Consider the following 19,886-nt stretch of genomic DNA (forward strand, 5'->3'; position numbering starts at 1 on the left):
ATATATATATATATATATAATAGTATGGAAATTACAGCAATGAATATATATTTATTACATAAATATGTGATATTAATTAAAAAAATACAATTAATGTACAAATATCAATATGTACAATAATAAATATGTATATTAATTTACAATGACATTTTGAAAAAAAGTAAATATATCATTTAGACATAATATGGGAAACAATAATTCATTTAATTTATTTAAAATTGCATATAAAAATATATATATATACATACCTATATTTAAAAATCGCATATTTTCAATTAAAAAAGTAAAGATATAATATTTAAACATATGGGAAAACAATAATTCTATATTTCTTTCAAATTGCATATTAAAATTAAATGCATAATTCTCATATTTAGATATATGGCAAATAATTATTTAATAAATATAAAATAAATTTCCAATTAACCTGTCACAAAAGGAAGTACATCCATACACATGCAAAAAAATAAATAAATAAATAGATCACATTAAAAACTAAAGAAATAAATAAAGCATGACAAAGTTTTATATTTAGGACTTAAATCCTTATGAGCCCCAACTGAATCATTTCCTTATAGAAACTACTTTTATAAAGACAGCTAATATGTTGCACTCTACTCCGGAGACGTCATGTTTATTAAAACAAGGGTGCCCTCTACTGTCACATAAGTGAATTACGTCAAACACCATGTCTATGAAAAGAGCTTAAATGAATTCAACATATACCTAAAAGATGGCAAGCAGCCTTACCGTTCTCGATTTTACTTTTGGGATGCGGTCCACTGAAAGCGAGAAGTTTGCCCGGGACGATCCAGTTCAGATCTCCGTTCTCGACCCGCTGGAAAAACAAAAAAGACAATATGTTAACAAGAGACAGAAAATGAATAAAGACTAAGGAAACAAGAACAAAACAGAACTGAGGCAGTGCGGTTTGTTTAAGAGCCAAACGAGTATGTTTTATAATTGGCGAGTTGTACTGTTCTGCACCGCAGGGTTGCCAAGACTGTCGTAACCCCTTCAAAGCGGAGGGCGCAGCGGGTGACGGATTACCACAAGCCGGACAATTTACATAATACTAAAGGACAAAACGATTGAATGCTTATTTGCTATGAACTGTTGCGGCGATTGTCTAAATAACAGCCGAAATTCTAAACACAGGTAGGTGATGTATAATCACTTTTCTTTTTTAAATATAATAATAATAATAATAATAATACAAATAGTAATTAGTTTTTTTACAATATATTTTTCTTTTCACTTTTAAAAAATATTTATAATTTATATCAAATTAAATCTAAATTGCGTTCATATTTTTAAAATGTATATCTGTCTTGTTCTGTGCAACCTTGTGGTTCAGAACCATTTCTTTATATTTGGTATAAATTTTTACGTTCTTAAAATAATAATATTATTAATAATAATAATAATAATAATAATAAACATACATTATGTATTTTTGAGCTGATATGTTTATATATGTATTTGACACAAAAATGTTTTTTTTTATATAAATATTAATATAAATACATTTAAATACAAAAGTATTTATTTTAAAAGTATATATTTTATATAGTTGATATTTATATTTTTATATATGTTTAACAAAAAATAACCAAATATTAATGTTCTTTAAATAATACTAATAATAATAAACATACATTTTTTTTAATAATAAACATGCATTTACTTTTATATATTTTAGTTGATCTTTATATTTTATAGACATTTAACAAAAACAAAATATATAAAATATATTATTATTATTATCATCATCATTATATTTAGAATTTTTTTCTTTATCATCCTTTTATATATTTTAGTTGATCTTTATATTTTATGTATATATTTAACAAAAACAAAAAAATATGTAAAATGTATTTTTTACCATCCTTTTGAGGAAAAAAAGAACAGTATAGAAAAATGTATGAAAACATTAAATAATAATAATAATAATAATAATAATAATAATGTACAATTTTATATATTTTGAGTTGATATTTATTTGTGATATATTTACAAATACAAATTTTATACAAAATAATGATAATAATAAACTTGCATTTACTTTTATATATTTTAGTTGATCTTTATATTTTATAGATATTTGTAAAAAAAAAAAATATTTAAAATGTATTATATTATCATTATATCATCATCATCATCATTATATTTTGAATCTGAATTTCAAAATATAATTTGAATTTCTCAATCATCCTTTTGCATATTTTAGTTGATCTTTATATTTTATATATATGTAACAAACTAAAAATATAAAATGTATTATTATTATTATATTTTGATTTTACCATCCTTTTGGGAGAAAACAGTATAGAAAATTTGTTGAAAATTATTATTAATAATAATAATATAATTTTTTACATATTTTGTGTTGATATTTATATTTATTTATTTATGATATATTCACAAATAAAAATGTTATATAAAATAATGATAATAACAATAATTTTTCTTTGAGGAAAAAAGTAATAGTTTACAAAAAATTAAAAAAAAAAAAAAAAAATTTATGATATTTAATAATTTATTATTATTAATAATAATAATAATAATAATAATAATAATAATAATAATTATTATTATTATTATTATTATTATTATTATTATTATATTTGTAATTAAATATAAATTTACAAATGATTAAATATAATTATAATTGTACTGTTCTGCACCGCAGTGTTGCCAAGACTATCGTAACCTCTTCAAAGCGGAGGGCACAGCGGGTGACAGATTACCACAAGCCGGACAATTTACATAATACTAAAGGACAAAACGACTGAATGCTCATTTGGTGTGAACTGTTCCGGCGATTGTCTAAATAACAGCTGAGATTATTAACAGGTAAGCGACGTATAATCACGTTGACTTGCCACAATGTGTGCGATTTAAATCAAAATGAACGAGCAGAGACTATCATTAGGTTAAAATGTCTTTGGTTCCTGGTGGAATAGACACGATTATGCAACCGGCTTGAGGAGCAATGAATGTAATTCTGGGTAGAAACACTGCATGCTGCTTCTCCTAATGAGCGCGAGCATGTCGCATTTCATAACGAGGGGGCATCGTTACCTCGTAATGTTCATACTCGTTTACGTCGAACGCCTCGAAGTTCAAGAATCCGTGCTGGAGGGCCTGAAAAACAAAGTTTGGAAACATTAGTCATATGCAAACTGCAGAAATGTGGATTTGTTTGGTGGATTTCACCTGAAAGTCACAAAAAAGGTCTATTTTTCTCAGTCTGTACACACACATACACATCCGTCTGACTGCATTTAACCAATTAGTCGGTGTAATGGGGCTGAAGCGGCCTGTCTGGTGCTCAATGAAGAGCTGCGGGGGAAGACGATTAAGGGAAAAAGGCACATGAGTCGATAAGCCGTGGCAGAGAGCAATGAGGGCCGCGTCTAATGGAGTGTCGGGTTTCTGCTTCTCGTGGACGCGGCTGTCTCTGATAAAACTGGCTGAAAGTGTACCAAGTGATGTTTTTGTTTTGCTGAGGCTTATTCACTTCGTTAATAACTAATGTGGTAGTGACGTTGGACTTTACACTGATGTATAATCACAGTGGATGCTGCATCAAGCAAAAGCAGGGGTGGGCAATTATTTTTCTCAAGGGGCCACATTAGAAACTTGGGCAGTTTTTGAGGGCCGAACCAATACACAACTCAGTTTTGCCCAATATATATCTCTTCGTAAAAAAGGAATAAATGAAACACTACAATGAGACTGAAAATGTGGAGCACACAAATGTATCCCAATTTAACAAACATTCATAAAAACAGTTTGGAAATGTGCATTTTTGAAGTGTAAAACACACGGTCAAATAGCAAAATAAGATTTCCGTTTTCGTTTGAATTTTAATTAACCAATTACTTCACGCGGGCCTGTCAAGGATATCAAGAGGGCCGGATATGGCCCGGGGGCCGTAAAATGCCCAGGTCTGAGCAAAAGCATGAGGTTTTCTGTTAGTTTTACTGTATTCTGCTACGCAAAAGGCTGTAAAAACGGACTGAAATTGAGTCTCTTATACTTTTACTCTTATAATTAGTTATGTTTAGCTCATCTGTGTTCAGATTCGGAGAAAACACTGAGTGAAAAAAGACATGTTTTAAAATGTATGTAATTTAATATATATTTTTAAAGTATTTTAAAATAATAATAATATTATATTTTTAAAAGTATTTTAAAATACAGTAATAATTATTATTGTAATAATAATAATAATAATAATAATAATAATAATAATAATAATAATAATAATAATCCAAAATAACTTTATATTTTTCTTTTCACTTAAAAATATAAAATGTATTTTTTGATTTTAGCAAATATATCAATAAAATGTGTTTTATGTATTTGTATATTTTATATCTATCATATTATGTTTTGTAAAAAAAAAAAAAATCTTGCTTTTTTGTTAAAAAAAGAATATTTTTTGTTACAAATATAATAATAATAATAATAATAATAATAATAATAATAATAATAATAATTTAATTTATAAAACAATTTTTGTTTTTGGCAAATATAGAAAATGTATATAAAAATTCAAATATGTAAAAGTTTGTTATTATTAATACTAATATTATGTATTTGTATATTATTATTATTTTATATATTTTGTAACTTTTTCACTATTCTTTTTCTGTGAGGAAAAAATAGTTTAGAAAAATTAAATTAAATTATAATAACAATAACAACAACAATAACATTTATAAAATATTACATACAGTATATATACTTGTTTGTTGGCAAATATATAATAAAAAAAGTATATAAAAACTCCAAAATATGTTAAAGAAAATTTAAATAAATTAATATTATTATTTTTCTACGATGTATTTGCATATTATTATTATTAATAATATTATGAATTATTATATCATTTTGTAACTTTTTTTCACTATTCTTTTTCTGTGAGAAAAAAAATCTTTAGAAACAGTTAAAAACTATAATAATAATAATAACAACAACAACAATAATGAATATAATTTTGGATGTTTGTGTTTAAATGTTTTTGGAAAATTAGTAAAAAGAAACATAAAACCTTAAATATGCAAAGAAACAAACATCATTATTAACATTGTTATTATTATATTATGTATTTGTATATTATTATTATTATTATTATTATTATTATTATTATTATTATTATTATATACTGTATGTTTTGTACATTTTTTTCTTTAAAAATTCTTTAGAAATATTGTTACAAATATAATAATAATAGTAGTAATAATAAATGCATCTTATTTTATAAAAACTATTTTCATAAAGAATGATATAAAAACTCAAATAGTAATAATAATAGCAACAACAATAATAAATGTTATAATTTCTTTGCAAATATAAAAAAAAAAATGTATATTTCTGAGGAAAAAAGAATAGTTTAGAGAAAATTATAATTTATAATAATAATAATAATAATAATAATAATAATAATAATAATATTCCAATAGATTTTACTTTATAAAAAATTTTGTTTTTGGCAAATAAATAAAAATTGCATTTAACTTCAAATATGCAAAGAAAATGTATATAAATTATTATTATTTAAAGAACATTATTATTTACACAAAATATTAAAAAAAAAAAAAAAAAAAAAAAAAAAAAGAGTATTCCCATGACCTCAAGATGACAGCCATCATAAAGAGAGACTGTCGCAGTCTGTTTATTTTGTGCACCTATCAGAAGCAGGATGGAAACAGACCGACACTGAGAGACTGTCACTGCAACCATCCAACCGTGAAACACACTGTCCTGAGCTGCAGGGTTGCGCCCGTCAGTCAAAACCTAATCAAGGCTGATAGAGGGCACAGCAGGTGACTGATTATGACAAGCTGGCAAAGTTACATCACTAATGGACCAATCATCTGAGCGCATTCAGGTATGAAACGTTATAACTCTTTCTTAAACAAGTCACGCTGAAGTCCACATGTGCAGACGTACAACAGGCGTACAACCGTGTTGGTTTACTCCGTCTGGGTGAAGCAACAGATGTGTGTGCATCTGATACAGCGAGCCGTCTCGTTCTCAGGCTGTGGTTATGTAACTGTTCCTGGTCAGGTTTAATCGAATGAGCCCAGCCGCCCTCCTCCTCCTCCTCCTCCTCTCCGCTGCTGACTGCGTGAAGAGCTTACAGCAGAAATCCTCTTCTGCAGTGTCAATGAAGCTGCGCTTAATTACCGCTAACATGGCCTAAATCTCCAGTCTCCTCGTTTTACCCTTATGGTAGTAACATTGGGGCCTAGTGGTTAAAGATCGGGACTGGTAATCTAGCGATCTTCATGCTGTCCTTGATTGAGACTCTTAAAGCAACACCAAAGAGGTTTTTTTACCTTAAAATCATGGTTCCAAACTCGTGTCAGTGGTTCATCAACTCATAACAGGATGAAACGGCACTTCCGCATTCGCTTTGCGACCCTCTATCGGCCATAACAGCACTATGTAAGTTTGGGTCGTCGGGTAGCGGTTTTGTAGTTCAAATGGGACTACAAATGCGACTTGCTTTACGGAAAAAAAAAAAAATAGCAAACAATGTCATTATCATGTTTTATTTCGTTTTCATACTTTCATAAAATGATGCAACATACTCTACCTTGTCACTGCACATCGTTATTTCCAAAGCCGGTCCTGGATAGCCTCCAAACAAATAACGTGCATGTGACGCGACGGTAGGCTAAATTATTTACGACAGCGGTAATGGACAATTCCGCTTCCAACCTGTAGAGGGAGTTCTTTGGTGTTGCTTTAACCCTGGGTTACTCGTGTAGTAGCGTATTAAAAGTCACTTGAGGTATAAAGCTTGAGGATAAAACGTGGTTAGCTTACAAAAACGTAGCCTAAACAATGTCCAAATAGCTGCTGGTGTGTTTTAGAGGAAGTTATTACATATTACAAAGTTTAAAATAAAATAAAAAAGCGAATAAGTCGCAAAAACGAGAAAAAGTTGTAAATGTAATTGAGACTCTCACAGTGCGACATCTCACAATTGCGACATAAGGTGGGTTTTCAATAAAAAGTTGTGCAAAACTTCTGCGATGTTTTACAAATGTTGATAAAAATTGTGAAAAACCACCTCATGTGTGCATAGAAACTTTTTTTGCGATATATGGGAGTTTTTGCGAAATTCATAATTTCAATTTGCACATGTTACGACAAAAGCTGCACCACAACAGCCAATTTTCGACCCGCACAATTCAACTAAACACCACACGGGGATTTATTCCAATAACAGAGCACCTTAACCGAAAATCTAAATACCGAGGAAAATCGTGTTTAAATGATTAAAACGGTTAAAATTTTCAAAGCTCTTAATGCATATTACTACTCAAAAATTAAGTTTTGATATATTTACAGTAGGAAATTTACAAAATATCTTCATGGAACATGATCTTTATTTAATATCCTAATGATTTTTGGCATTAAAGAAAAATTGATCATTTTGACCCACACCATGTATTTTTGGCTATTGCTACAAATATACCCGTGCTACTTAAGACCAGTGGTCCAGGCTCACATATGTGACCCTGGACCACAAAACCAGTCTTAAGTCGCTGGGGAATATTTGTAGCAATAGCCAAAAATACATTGCATGGGTCAAAATTTTTGATTTTTCTTTTATGCCAAAAATCATTAAGAAATTAAGTAAAGTTCATGTTCCATGAAGATTTTTTGTAAAATTCCAACTGTAAACATATCAAAATGTAATTTTTGATTTGTAATATGCATTGTTAAGAACCTAATTTGTACAACTTTAAAGGTGATTTTCTCAGTATTTTGATTTTTTTGCATCCTCAGATTTCTGATTTCAAATAGATGTATCTCGGCCAAATATTGTCCTATCATAACAAACCATACATCAATAGAAAGCTTATTTAACCTTGTCAAATTTAACCTTATGACTGGTTTTGTGGTCCAGGGTCACATATTGTTTTGGATAGTTTGCAATGTTTTCCTCATAATTGCGACTCCATATCTCAATGTGACTTCGTATCCAAAAATTGCAATTATTAGACACACATGAATCACAATTACGAGGAAAAGTAACTGTTGAAATTGGAACTACTTTTGCGATTTCTGGTAAAGTCACAACTTTTTACTCGAAATTGCAGCTTCATTTCACAAAAATTTGATTTTTTTATAAATTGTGATATTGTAAGATATAGTCACAATTGTGAGTTAAAATGTCTTGTAATCTGTAATGCCTTTATTACTACAATTTAATCTTGCCACATTGTCATTAAGAAAAGCATCTGAGAAAAAGGTCATAATTATTTCCAGTAATTACAACTGTATTTCCCCTCAAAATTGCAACTTCATAACTAAACGTGACTAATGTGGATTTTTTTAAGTCATAATTACAAGAAACAAATTTGCAATAGAAAAGGTCAAATTGTGAGTTACAAAGTCAATGTAAAATATAAAATCGCAATTACAAGAAACAGAGATGCATTTGCAACTGTCTCTTGGTGTAGCAAAAAAAATGTGGCAAATTTGGATTTCATGTTAACCTTCAATGATATCTCTTTTTTTGTAGGAGTTTGAACCTACAAGATTTTGGTTACCAGCCCAGATGTTTAACCATTTGGCAAACCCAAAATCAAAAGAACTACTCTCATGTTGGCAAATAGGGCATTAACTCCTCTTTGGCGGCTTGGAGAGAGGTAAGCAGTGGTGATTTGATCATTATCAAGATTCAGTGTTCATCACACTCACAGATGCCGTGTGTGACTCATGCAATTAAGGAGCTGTTAAAACAAGCTGTTAATTAGAGCCGGAGGGCAGGCGCTGATAAAACTGTCACATACGTCTGTCTCAAAGCAACAACTACCATCTTAACAGCTAAGCACAGGAAGACACGAAAGTCTAAAAATCTTCAAATTAATGTTTTAAAAGACAGAAAAATACACTACTGCTTATATTTATTTGTTACATTTTTTTTAAATAGTACCTAAACTCAAAATAACCATACAGTAACCAATAGTCAAGGAGGGATGCGTATGCTGCTGTTTTTCTGACGTAGGCTGAATGAAAAAAGTGTTTAAGTATTGTGAAGGATGTTTCTTGAGTGACAAGCATGTAGGAATGCAACAAGTCTTACTGGCAGGCCAAGCTTGAAGACTCATCGATACCTGAAAACGTGTTTGACTGTTGCTGAGATACTTACAAAACAGACGCAACTGACAAACTCACATGAGAGCTATTTACTTGCCAGCTAGCTTGACAGCTTTGAGCAAAGAATTGAAGAAAAGCACATTATTAGACAGCAAATTTTGTTTTGACAGAACCTAGAAAGAGTCTTGAGTGGCATCCTTTCCAAACTTTCCAAACAATGATGAAAAATATCAAATATAAAAGCGTATAAAAAAATGTCTTAATTTGAAAAAGACGTGTTCGGATGTTTTCGCACTCGTTGTAGGATGTTATACAAGTCTGTTCAAAAGTTTGAGGTCCAATATTTTTGAAATAGTATCTTATACTCACTAAGGCTGCATTAAAAGAGTAGTTCACTTTAAGAACAGCTAACAAAATCCACAGATAATGTACTCACCCCATTGTCATCCAAGATATCTTTCTTTCTTCAGTCGTAAAGAAATTGTTTTTTTGAGGAAAACATTTCAGGATTTCGCTCCATATAATGGACTTCTATGGTGCCCCTGAGTTTGAACTTCCAAAATGCAGCTTCAAAGGGCTCTAAACGATCCCAGCCGAGGAAGAAGGACCTTATCTAGCGAAACTACTGGTTATCTCCTAAAAAGAAACTTACAATTTATATACTTTTTAATCTCAAACTGCATTTTGGAAGTTCAAACTCGGGGGCACCATAGAAGTTCATTATATGGAGAGAAATCCTGAAATGTTTTCCTCAAAAAACATAATTTCTTCAAGAAAAAAAAAAGAGACATGAACATCTTGGATGACAAGGGGGTGAGTACATTATCTGTAAATTTTTGTTCTGGAATTGAACTACTTCTTTAATTTGATCAAATATTCAGTAGGAACAGTAAATTTGTGACATTTTAGTCCGTTTTAAAATAACTTTTTTTATTTGAATATATTTTAAAAATGTAATTTATTTCTGTGATGTAAAAGCTGAATTTTCAGCATCTTAAGGTCAGTCTGATTTACTGCTCAAGAAACATTTCTTACCATTATCAATATTGAAAACACAAGAACACCATTTATTCGAAACAAATCTTTTGTTAATGTTTTTTACGGTTGTTTCTGATCAATTTAATTGAATCATTTTAATACATTTAATTTCTGATTAATTCAATTGCTCAACTTTTGTGTATAGGGCACTGTGCTTTAAATGAGGAAAAAATTGGATTGAAATTGGATTTTAAAACAAATACAGATGTGGTTTGATCATTTTCTGCTGATGAGAATACAAAACAAAATAGATTTGAGGCAGATACACCAAAAAACTGACTGCCTATTTGAACAGAGACACAAAAAACTGTCATCATGCAAGTCTTCAGCTCACACACTCCCACACCCGCAGACAGAAAGTCAGAGAAAGACTACAATAGAGGGCTGGAGCGAGGTTCATTGCCCTTGCAGCTCAAACTGAAGACATCTGTTGTGTTACATAAGCTATCAGCAGCATAACCTGCCTCAAGCACTTTTTTCCAACACGTAGACACAAATGTTCCTTGTCTAATGTACAGGTTTTCCAGTCTTAACGCTGACTGTCCAAGGAGGATTAAGCAGTCGATTAGTGTCAATGAGTATAATCCAAGATCGTGTGTATACTTGAGCCCTGAAATGATTAAATCCAAATCTTTCTTGTTAATCTAGGCTGATGAATTTGCATTAGTTATTAGAAAAGATTTATTCGTGAATCTAACTTGATAATAAAAACGATAAAGTTCAAAATAAAAACGTGAACAGTATGTGTGTGTGTAATCATTTTATAATCCATATAATTAATTATAATTATATTTATTTTTTATATTACAGTTGAGGCCAAAAGTTTACATCACCCTTTGACAATCTGCAAAATGCTAATCATTTTACCAAAATAAGAGGGATCATACATAATAGTTGCATATGAGTCACTCAGTTGTCCTCAGTGTGAAAAGATGGATCTCAAAATCATACAGTCGTTGGAAAGGGCTCAAATACCAAAGAATTTGTGGGACCTGAAGGATTTTTCTGAAGAACAGCAGGCAGTTCAGGCCAACAAGGGACTTATAAACAACTATCACTAAACAAAAAAAAAAAAAAACACAGCTGTGGATCATTCAGCTAACAACACGGTATTAAAAATCAAGGGGGGTGTAAACTTTTGCACGGGGTCATTTTTTATAAATTTAACTATAATTTTTTCTTGTAGACTATCTTTCATGGGGAATATCTTATTCAGGTCAGTACTGAATAAACAATAACATGCATTTTGTATGATCCCACTTCACTTGGTATTATAATTAACATTTTGTAGATTTTGGGGGATGTAAACTTTTGAATTGCATAGTACTACTGTTATGTAATCTCACCTTCCTAACACCTTGCAAGCAGTCGAGGACCGTCAGGTTGTATGTGCAATTCCCAAATGAAGCATCCCTGAAAGAGAAAAAAAGGCATATTAAAAAAAGTGTAGGTGTATTTCTCACAAAATACAATCTATAAAAAAAAAAAAAAAACACCTACAGGAATATAAACAAGATATCAAGTCATGTTATGCTCAGGGAAACGGGAACACAGAGACTGATTTCAAACCGTGGCTCTCAGGTGGTCTGCTTTCATCCGGAGTAAACCATTACCTGCCCGTGAATACAAGTAACTGGGTCAGGGCCTTTGTGTTTGGATGTGGGAGTGAAGGCAAAGCGACAGGCGCAACTGTGTTGGCTTTTGTCGTGTTTTTTAAAGAAAGAAAACCTTGTTGGGAAGAATGTACATGTGGGCGGCCTTCAACACGATGGGTTTCCATCCATAAAGTCAAGGCGAAATAATGTCATGAACAAGAATGTTTTGATCACATGTATGAGGAAGTCCAACTCAGGTTTGTTTGTGTACCTAAAATGATGTCATTGGGTCAAGGGAAGCAAGGGTTGTAATGAAATGCCTAATGCTTCAGAAACTAAAAGGGGTCACTACACCATCCCTTGCCTAACGCACGTCAAGGAACAGGTTCTTTGTGCCCGCTTTAATTGAGTCTTGCATTATGCATGCGCTTAATTCGCTGTTTATGATGCAGGCTGGGTTGCATAAAAAGTGGGTCAGTGTTCTGCTGGGATCCTTTCATTAGTCTCCCAGTGTGCCTCAATGGAAAGTATCAGGCTCCATTTACTCGCACAAACACCACATACTCACATATGCAAACCCATAACTCCCAGAAGAGGGCATGGAGGTCTTGTGTATGGGTCTAGTGCTTCACGGTAACAATATAGCTGCAAGCAGCGATTAACAGGGTTCAAGCATTTTAAGGCCTTTAAGGTTGTATGCTTTTCGTGTCTAAGCCAACCGGAAATGTATGGCTGACACTAAAATGTTTTTTGAAATATGTAAAATGTCCTCAGTCACTTGTGGCACTTTGGGCAAAGACACGGCATACCAGTTTTCAAGTCATTTGGACTAATGGATGCACAGTTATAGCCGTTTTTAAGTTTTTTTTTTCCTGTTATGGTGCCACCAAGTGGCCAAACTCTGCATTTTTTTTTACTGTGACCTCAGAGTGAGCCCTTACATACATGTTCCAATTTTGGCTAAAATATATTTTTCCGTTTAAGAGTTATAGGTGTTTTAGTAAAAGTGACTTAATAACCTCTTAATAACAGTTTGGTGTCCGGTCACGACGGTGAGTTGAAAGTTCAACTTTTTTTTGGATAATTATTGATACACACTCTCCAGAGAATGTTTCTGCACTGGCTTGGTTCAAATCGGTTGAAAAACCTAGGACTAGTTTGCAAAAATAGGCTTTTCAAAAAATCCAAAATACCTGAAAAATTCGCCAGGTGGCGATCGAATCAGAGGCATGCATTTTGTCCGTTGAGTTGCAACTAAAGGTTTAAGAGGTTTGAGCAATTTTGTTCTTTTAAATCACTGTAGCGCCACCATCAGGCCAATTGGGGCGAGCTTTGGTGAGGTTGTAGACTGTGTATGAGTACCACAACCTCTCCAACTTTCAAGTCTCTACGACTTTCTTTAATGGTTAAGTTCCGATCGGTTTGAAAAACCTAGAACTAGTTCACAAAAGTAAGTTTTTCAAAAAATCCAAATTACCTAAAAATTTTGCCGGGTGGCGATCAAATCCAAGGCATGCGCTTTGTCTGTCGAGGGCCAAGAATTCCAACAATATAAGACACTTGAGCTTGTGACTATTAGTTATGTGCGAATACGTACTTTTGATCACTGTAGAGCCAAGGATTCAAACAATATAGGACACTTGAGTTGCGAATAATGGTTTAGGAGTTCTGAGTGATTATGTACTTTTGATCTCTGTAGCGCCACCATCAGGCCGATTGAGGTGAGCCTTTGTGATGTTGTAGACCAGTGGTGCTCAACCCTGTTCCTGGAGATCTACCTACCGGCAGACTTTAGTTCCAGCCCTGCTCCAACACAGCTGTCTGTAATTATCAAGTGCTACCTAAGAGATTAATTCGCTAGTTCAGGTATGTTTGTTCAGGGTTGGAGCTGAACTTTGTAGGATGGTAGATCTCAAGAAAGAGGGTTGGGCACCCCTGTTGAAGACTGTATGAGTACTACCACCTCTCCAAGTCTCTACGACTTTCTTCAAAGGTTTGGTTTCGATCGTTTTGAAAAACCTAGGACTAGTTCGTAAAAGTAGTTTTTTTTGTTTTGTTTTTAAAAATCAAAAACACCTAAAAATTTTGCCAGGTGATGATCCGATCTGAGGCATGCGTTTTGTCCTGTCATAGGCCAAGGATTCCAACAATATAGGACACTTGAGCCTGCAATTATTAGTTTAGGAGTTATGAGTGATTTCAAACTTTTGATCGCTGTAGAGCCACCCTCAGGCCGATTGGGGTGAACCTTGCGATGTGAGTACTACCACCTTTCCAAGTTTCATGTCTTTACAACTTTCTTATATGGTTTGGTTCAGATTGGGTTGAAAAATATAGAACTAGTTGGCAAAAGTAGGTTTTTCAAAATAAAACGGTGGGGATTGAATCCAAGGCATGTGTGCAATATTGGATACTTGAGCCTGCAACTAATAGTTTATGAGCTATGAGCAATTTTGTACTTTTTGTAGCGCCACCATCAGGCCGACTGGGCCGAGCTTTAGTGAGGTTTGGTCTGTCCGATCACTTTTAGGCAGAGAATGCTGGTCCTTGGCCATTCCAACAATTACATTAGGGTTTCGGTGCTACCAAGATAGATTTAAACTTGCAATTTTTGGTTAATAGCCCAGATGTTTAACCACAAGGTTAAAGCACCACCAACTCCAATATGAAGAAAAACCACTAAGCAAGCACAGTCATCTTGTTAAAAAGAAATGGAGACAGGAAGAAAACCTAGGCAAGTTTCCAACAGAGCTTTGCAGAAATATTTCTTTTGATCATCTAAATTATCTGTACCATACACCGACAACAAGATCCAAGATATGTTTGAAGCAGCAGCTGGAGACTTTCCCACCAGCCAAAGGCTCATTCATCTTCCTTCCCACAGCACAGAGAAATGTTGAGCCAATCGATTTGGCTGTAGAATCACAGCGGCTTACCGTCACCAATTATAGACTAACATCCTGAGGATTATGTAATGTCTCACCTCAGGGAGTGGAGGCCAGGAGTTGGACAAAGATGTGCTGTTTTAAATGAGGTTTGTCTACATTTAATTTACTAATTGGTCATTCAGTAGATGCTTTCATTCAAGGTGACTTGCAATGCATTACAAGGACAATCCCCCAGAGAGTACCCAAAGATCAAGTGCCTTGCACAAGGGCACATTAGATTCGCCCTTTGTGGGGTCAGGAACTTTCAGCGATCAGCCCAAAACTCAAATCTCTAGACTAGACAGCATGAGGGATGGTTTTGACTGCACAAGCAATTACAGGCTCATGAGCCATTACCATAAGTGGCAAGTCAAACAATGCTATCTCATGGGAATGCATGTACCCGCAATTACTTTCTCAACAAAGAAGATATCAGAGAGGGCTGGTCAAGGCATTCACATATAAATCTGCTTCTTTACAGTCTTAGGCTGGGTTCAAAAGGCAGGGATAAGCAGAGCAGTTAAGCACAGGGTGTGTCCTGGGCGAGCACCATAGAGGAGCAAAGCAGAACAAGCTTACAGATGCCAAAACCACAAGCAGCACTTAGGTGCCGTTACGTAACTACCACTGCGGACTTGATTTGTTTTAGCAGATACAGATTTACGGCCACAGCAGTGGATTCTGTAATCATACAGGGTCAAAGTTCCTCGGAGACTTAGTAGGCTGGGTAACTTCATGATTCAAATATGATTTAATAAGTCTAAAAGCTTTGAATGCACACCACAACTTGGCAAGACAGATACAGCTTAGTGGACCTAAAGCTGAAAGCGGAATTCCGATTGTTTTTTTATAACTTGACCCAAGAACTGGTATAAAAACAGACAAGACATGATTGTATGCAAGGTCTTAGTGATGTAATGTGCCAGAGATCGAATGAGGAAGGAATACGAGTTCATCGGATTAAATTTGGCATACACATGCAGTAGTGAAACAGGAAACCCAATATCAGAAGTGAAACCCACCCTTGCGCATAAAGGACTGGGTGTGGAGTTCCTCAATGAGACCCTGAAGACTATATTACTCTAATCATGCTAGATCTGGACAAACAAAAAACTGGACTAGATCTTGCCATACAGGGCTGAGTGGGACTTGCTTACTTCCTCTGGAAGACTGCCACTGCTTTCCTCTTGGTATTGCCAAATATTTGGGCAGACAGAGAAAGATTCTTCCTTGTTCTTACATAACGGGAGACAAATGCCAAGCTCTGAATTGTCCACTGTTGAACTGAAGCTCCCCGTCCGGGTCACTAAAGCAGTCTCCGAACTTGTGTAACGAAAACACACCGGTTCACTTAGATTGAACGCAGATTACACTGTCAACAATCCATCTGAACTCTCAGGTTACGTCAAATGTCGTACTAAAAATACATTGCTTGAAGACAATAACTTCAGGTCATGTTGTGCATACCATTATTAGGTGTATACTTGTAGGTTACGTAAGTTTATTTCCAAGTAAGGCTTGGTGTGGGGGAAATCCTGCTGTGCGAAAGCAACCAGGAAAACGGCCAGAGAGGGAAAGTGTTTCTCTAGGAACCACCATTCTGGCTAACGATGGAGAATGGATCAGGTCTGCAGCTAAAAATAGCCTCAAAAAGTGGCCATCTAAAATCCATTCAAACCATTCCTGGAACAATAAACGTGATGCAAGAGGTGCAGCATATTATTATTTAAGAATTAAACACACCCCCGCACCTTCTCATCCAACATCTTGTAGTTCCTTCTTTTGGTGACGTAGTCACACATGGGTCTCACACAGAGCTTCCCTTTATTCAATGGTATGGCCCATTCATTGTTTCCCATCAGGACCCCCTTCCCTCTAATAGACAACAAAACTGTTTACTTTCTGACTTAACCAATTGCTAAGCATTACATAACCATGTCGCACTGTTTGTCTCCACGAGTAGCATGGTTACAGCTGCCAAGTGGGGGGCGCACTGACAAAGCGCTTTTCTTTCCTTGCGCAGCTACGCCGGTAACAATCACAGCTTTGTGGAGAAACAAGAGCCCAATTAACCTTCAAGATGGACAGGACAGCAAACAGAGTAAAAGAAGTGCCAAAAGAAGCTCGAGTAGTAAACATACTTGCAGGATTTCTTACACAATGAATGATTTAAAGAAGTGAGCCTTCGTAGTTTAGCCACATACCAAAATCCTGCCCTAACTAGGTCCACTCAGTCATGTTTTAAAAATGTAGTGTCTCATTTACATTGTCAGGTACACAATAAGCACTGATCACAATAATGGTGACCTAGGTGTCTCTATAAATTAACCTGGTAAAGATAAATAGTTGCTTCCCTCCACGTGCAGACTAGCCCAAGAAGCAGTTATGGTTTTATAAAGTAGGTCAGTTTTTAAATATTGTGATGAGTAAGTGCCTTGACTTGTCAGTGATGAAAAAGATTAAATGTTTAAGAAATGCCTTGTAAAAGGCATCATTTCATAACCAATCATTTTATTTAATAATATGTAATGATTTGCACACATCATTTTGTAAGTCAGCAAGTCAAAATATTTTCTGTGAATGACTCTACTGTTACTCAAAAGGAAGTGCTGGATAAAGAGGTAAAGTGCAAAAGAATTAACAAATGCCCACAAAGAGTGAATAAACAATAGAAGGGTTGACCAATAAACCCACTAACGAGTCACACATTCCTTCTGGTTTCAGAAACCAATGACGGTCAGTGAGAAAAATAAGAAAATTCCCTTGATGACACAAAAGTATATGTTATAAAGAACACCAAGGGGATTTCACGCTTCTGGGAAAAGCACTAATAACAGCACTTTGAAAACAAAGCTACCGTTTCCTGTTTGCATTCAGCGACTGACTTTCAAACAGTTTGGAGGCCAGAGCTAATCTATACCGGAAGCACTTACAGATATACGGTCTGTGTTCCATAAATTCATAAACCCTCGGCTAAAAGCATCATGGGACTGCACTGAGGATCACAGATTTAGAAAACGTAGGCCTCATCACTATTCAGTCTATACAGCTCTGAATCATTAGCCAACGAGAGTCCACTTTAACAATGAGTGTTTCTGTTCGATGAGGCCATGGGTCACCCAGTCTTTCTTTGCATCCCTCATTTTATATGCGTGCATAACAGAATATGCAGTTATGTGCTTGGCCTGGGTGAACTTTAAGACTTTTGTGTTTCTGGGTCATCGAATAGGGAGGACAGAGCTGAGGGGTCAAATCTCATCTGGTGGCGGAGGCAAACAACCAAGAGGACTGACTAACCCAGAATACTAACTACATGCTAATGAAAACCGCTAAGTGTCTGGGATTTCTGTGATGGAGGGGTTTTAAAAAAGGAAGAACAACGTTTTAGGAGATGAAATAATATCTCCATGGGAATTCCTAGTCATTTTGAGAAACAGCAGGGGGGCGTCTTAGAGCCACGGTTGGCATCTAACAGGGCGACTGAGTGGGGAAATAACCAAACAGCAGTCGCACTGGAACAAATCCACGACTGTCTTACATGGAGCATGACAGGAAAAATAGACTCGCACTCATGTGGAGACACATTTATCATGTGACCACAAAAACTATATAAGTAACGCAGTTTGTTCCCAAAAATTAAGAAGGGTTAGTTCACCCAAAAATGAAAATTCTGTTATTAATTACTTGACCTTTGTTTATATTTGGAACACAAATTAAGATATTTTGATGAAATCCAAGCCCCTTTTTGAACAGCAATGTAACTGACACGTTCAAGGCCCACAAAGTTAGTAAGAACTCGTCAAATGTGACAACAGTGGTTCAACCTTGATTTTATGATGTCACATGGAGTATTTTAACGATTTTCTTACTACCTTTCTGGGCTTTGAATGTGTCAGTTGCGTTGCTGTCTATGCAGGGTCAGAAAGCTCTCGGATTTCATCAAAAACATCTTCATTTGTGTTTTGAGGATGAACGAAGGTCTTACGGGTTTGTTACGACATGAGGGTGTGTGTTTTTTTTTTTTTTTTTACTATTTTACTACTTTAATACTACTCATTCTCTCTCACCTTGGCCAAGTTTTCAATTATTTCATTTTTTATTACATTTAAGCAATTCATTAAAACTTATTAAAAGACGCTTACTTTTTTAAAATAACATTATTAAAATGCCTCAATATTTAAAATAATGTAATATTTAAGGCTACATCACATATACTTCAGAAAATGTAATAAATTGATTATTAATTTAGACAATTAAAAAAAAATTATTATAAATTATTCATTAAAAGATACTAACATTTTTAAAATGTAATAATCGAGCAAATCATTAAAACTTAAAACGAATTTTACATTTTTAAATATTATTCTATACTTAATTTTTTTCATGTTAACCAATGTTAATTTCATTCAAAATTTCGTCAATTTGTCAACATGCATTAAAAATGCATCAAATTTGCATTATTGCACTCACAATTGTCAAAATTGCATTGCACTTAAAACTGCATTTAACTCAAAATTGTCAATGGCATTGCACTCAAAATTGCATCAAAACTTCATTATTGCATTCATAAAATTGCATTATTTCACTTAAAATTGCACTGCACTCAAAACTGCATTCAAAATTGCATCATTACACTACACATTGCACTCAAAATTGTCTCAAAATTGCATTATTGCACTCAAAATTGTCTCAAAATTGCATCATCTGCATTAACAACTGCATCAAAATAGTCAAAATTGCGTCTGCATTAAAACTGCATCAAAATTGTGCTACTGCATTCAACTCAAAATATAGTCAAAATTGCATTGCACTCAAAATTGCTTTATTGCACTTAAAATTGTCAAAATTGCTTTATTGCACTCAAAATTGCATCTTATTGTGCTACTGCATTCAAAACTACATTGCACTCAAAATTGCATCAAAATTTCATTATCGCATTAAAAAATGCATCTTATTATGCCACAGCATTCAAAATTCAACATTATTGGACTCAAAATTGCATCAAAATGTCATTGCATAAAAAAATGCATCTTATTGTGCTATTGCATTTAGGGATGCTCATTTCGGTTAATTTTCCTGACCGACAACCGCTGCTTGTTATCCGAACATTAACCGTTAACTGATAAAATTTGAATAATAAATTAGTTTAAAATAAAAATAGAATGCACGAGTATCTGTGATGATACATTAAAAA

At 33.8% G+C, this 19,886-nt stretch overlaps 1 protein-coding gene across 1 annotated transcript in view; it reads right to left on the reverse strand.

The window, feature by feature from the left end:
* Positions 1-19,886, reverse strand: part of cdc14ab (cell division cycle 14Ab) — a 75,659-nt gene that overhangs the window by 23,690 nt on the left and 32,083 nt on the right. Inside the window, exons 6-8 of the mRNA XM_073843625.1 lie at positions 11,517-11,583; positions 3,085-3,147; positions 751-838 (exon numbers count right to left, since the gene is read on the reverse strand). Coding sequence (XP_073699726.1) covers positions 751-838; positions 3,085-3,147; positions 11,517-11,583 — 218 coding nt within the window. The remainder of the gene's footprint in view (positions 1-750; positions 839-3,084; positions 3,148-11,516; positions 11,584-19,886) is intronic.

Source organism: Garra rufa, chromosome 7 (genome assembly GCF_049309525.1).
Source record: "Garra rufa chromosome 7, GarRuf1.0, whole genome shotgun sequence".
NCBI classification, from domain to species: Eukaryota; Metazoa; Chordata; class Actinopteri; order Cypriniformes; family Cyprinidae; genus Garra; species Garra rufa.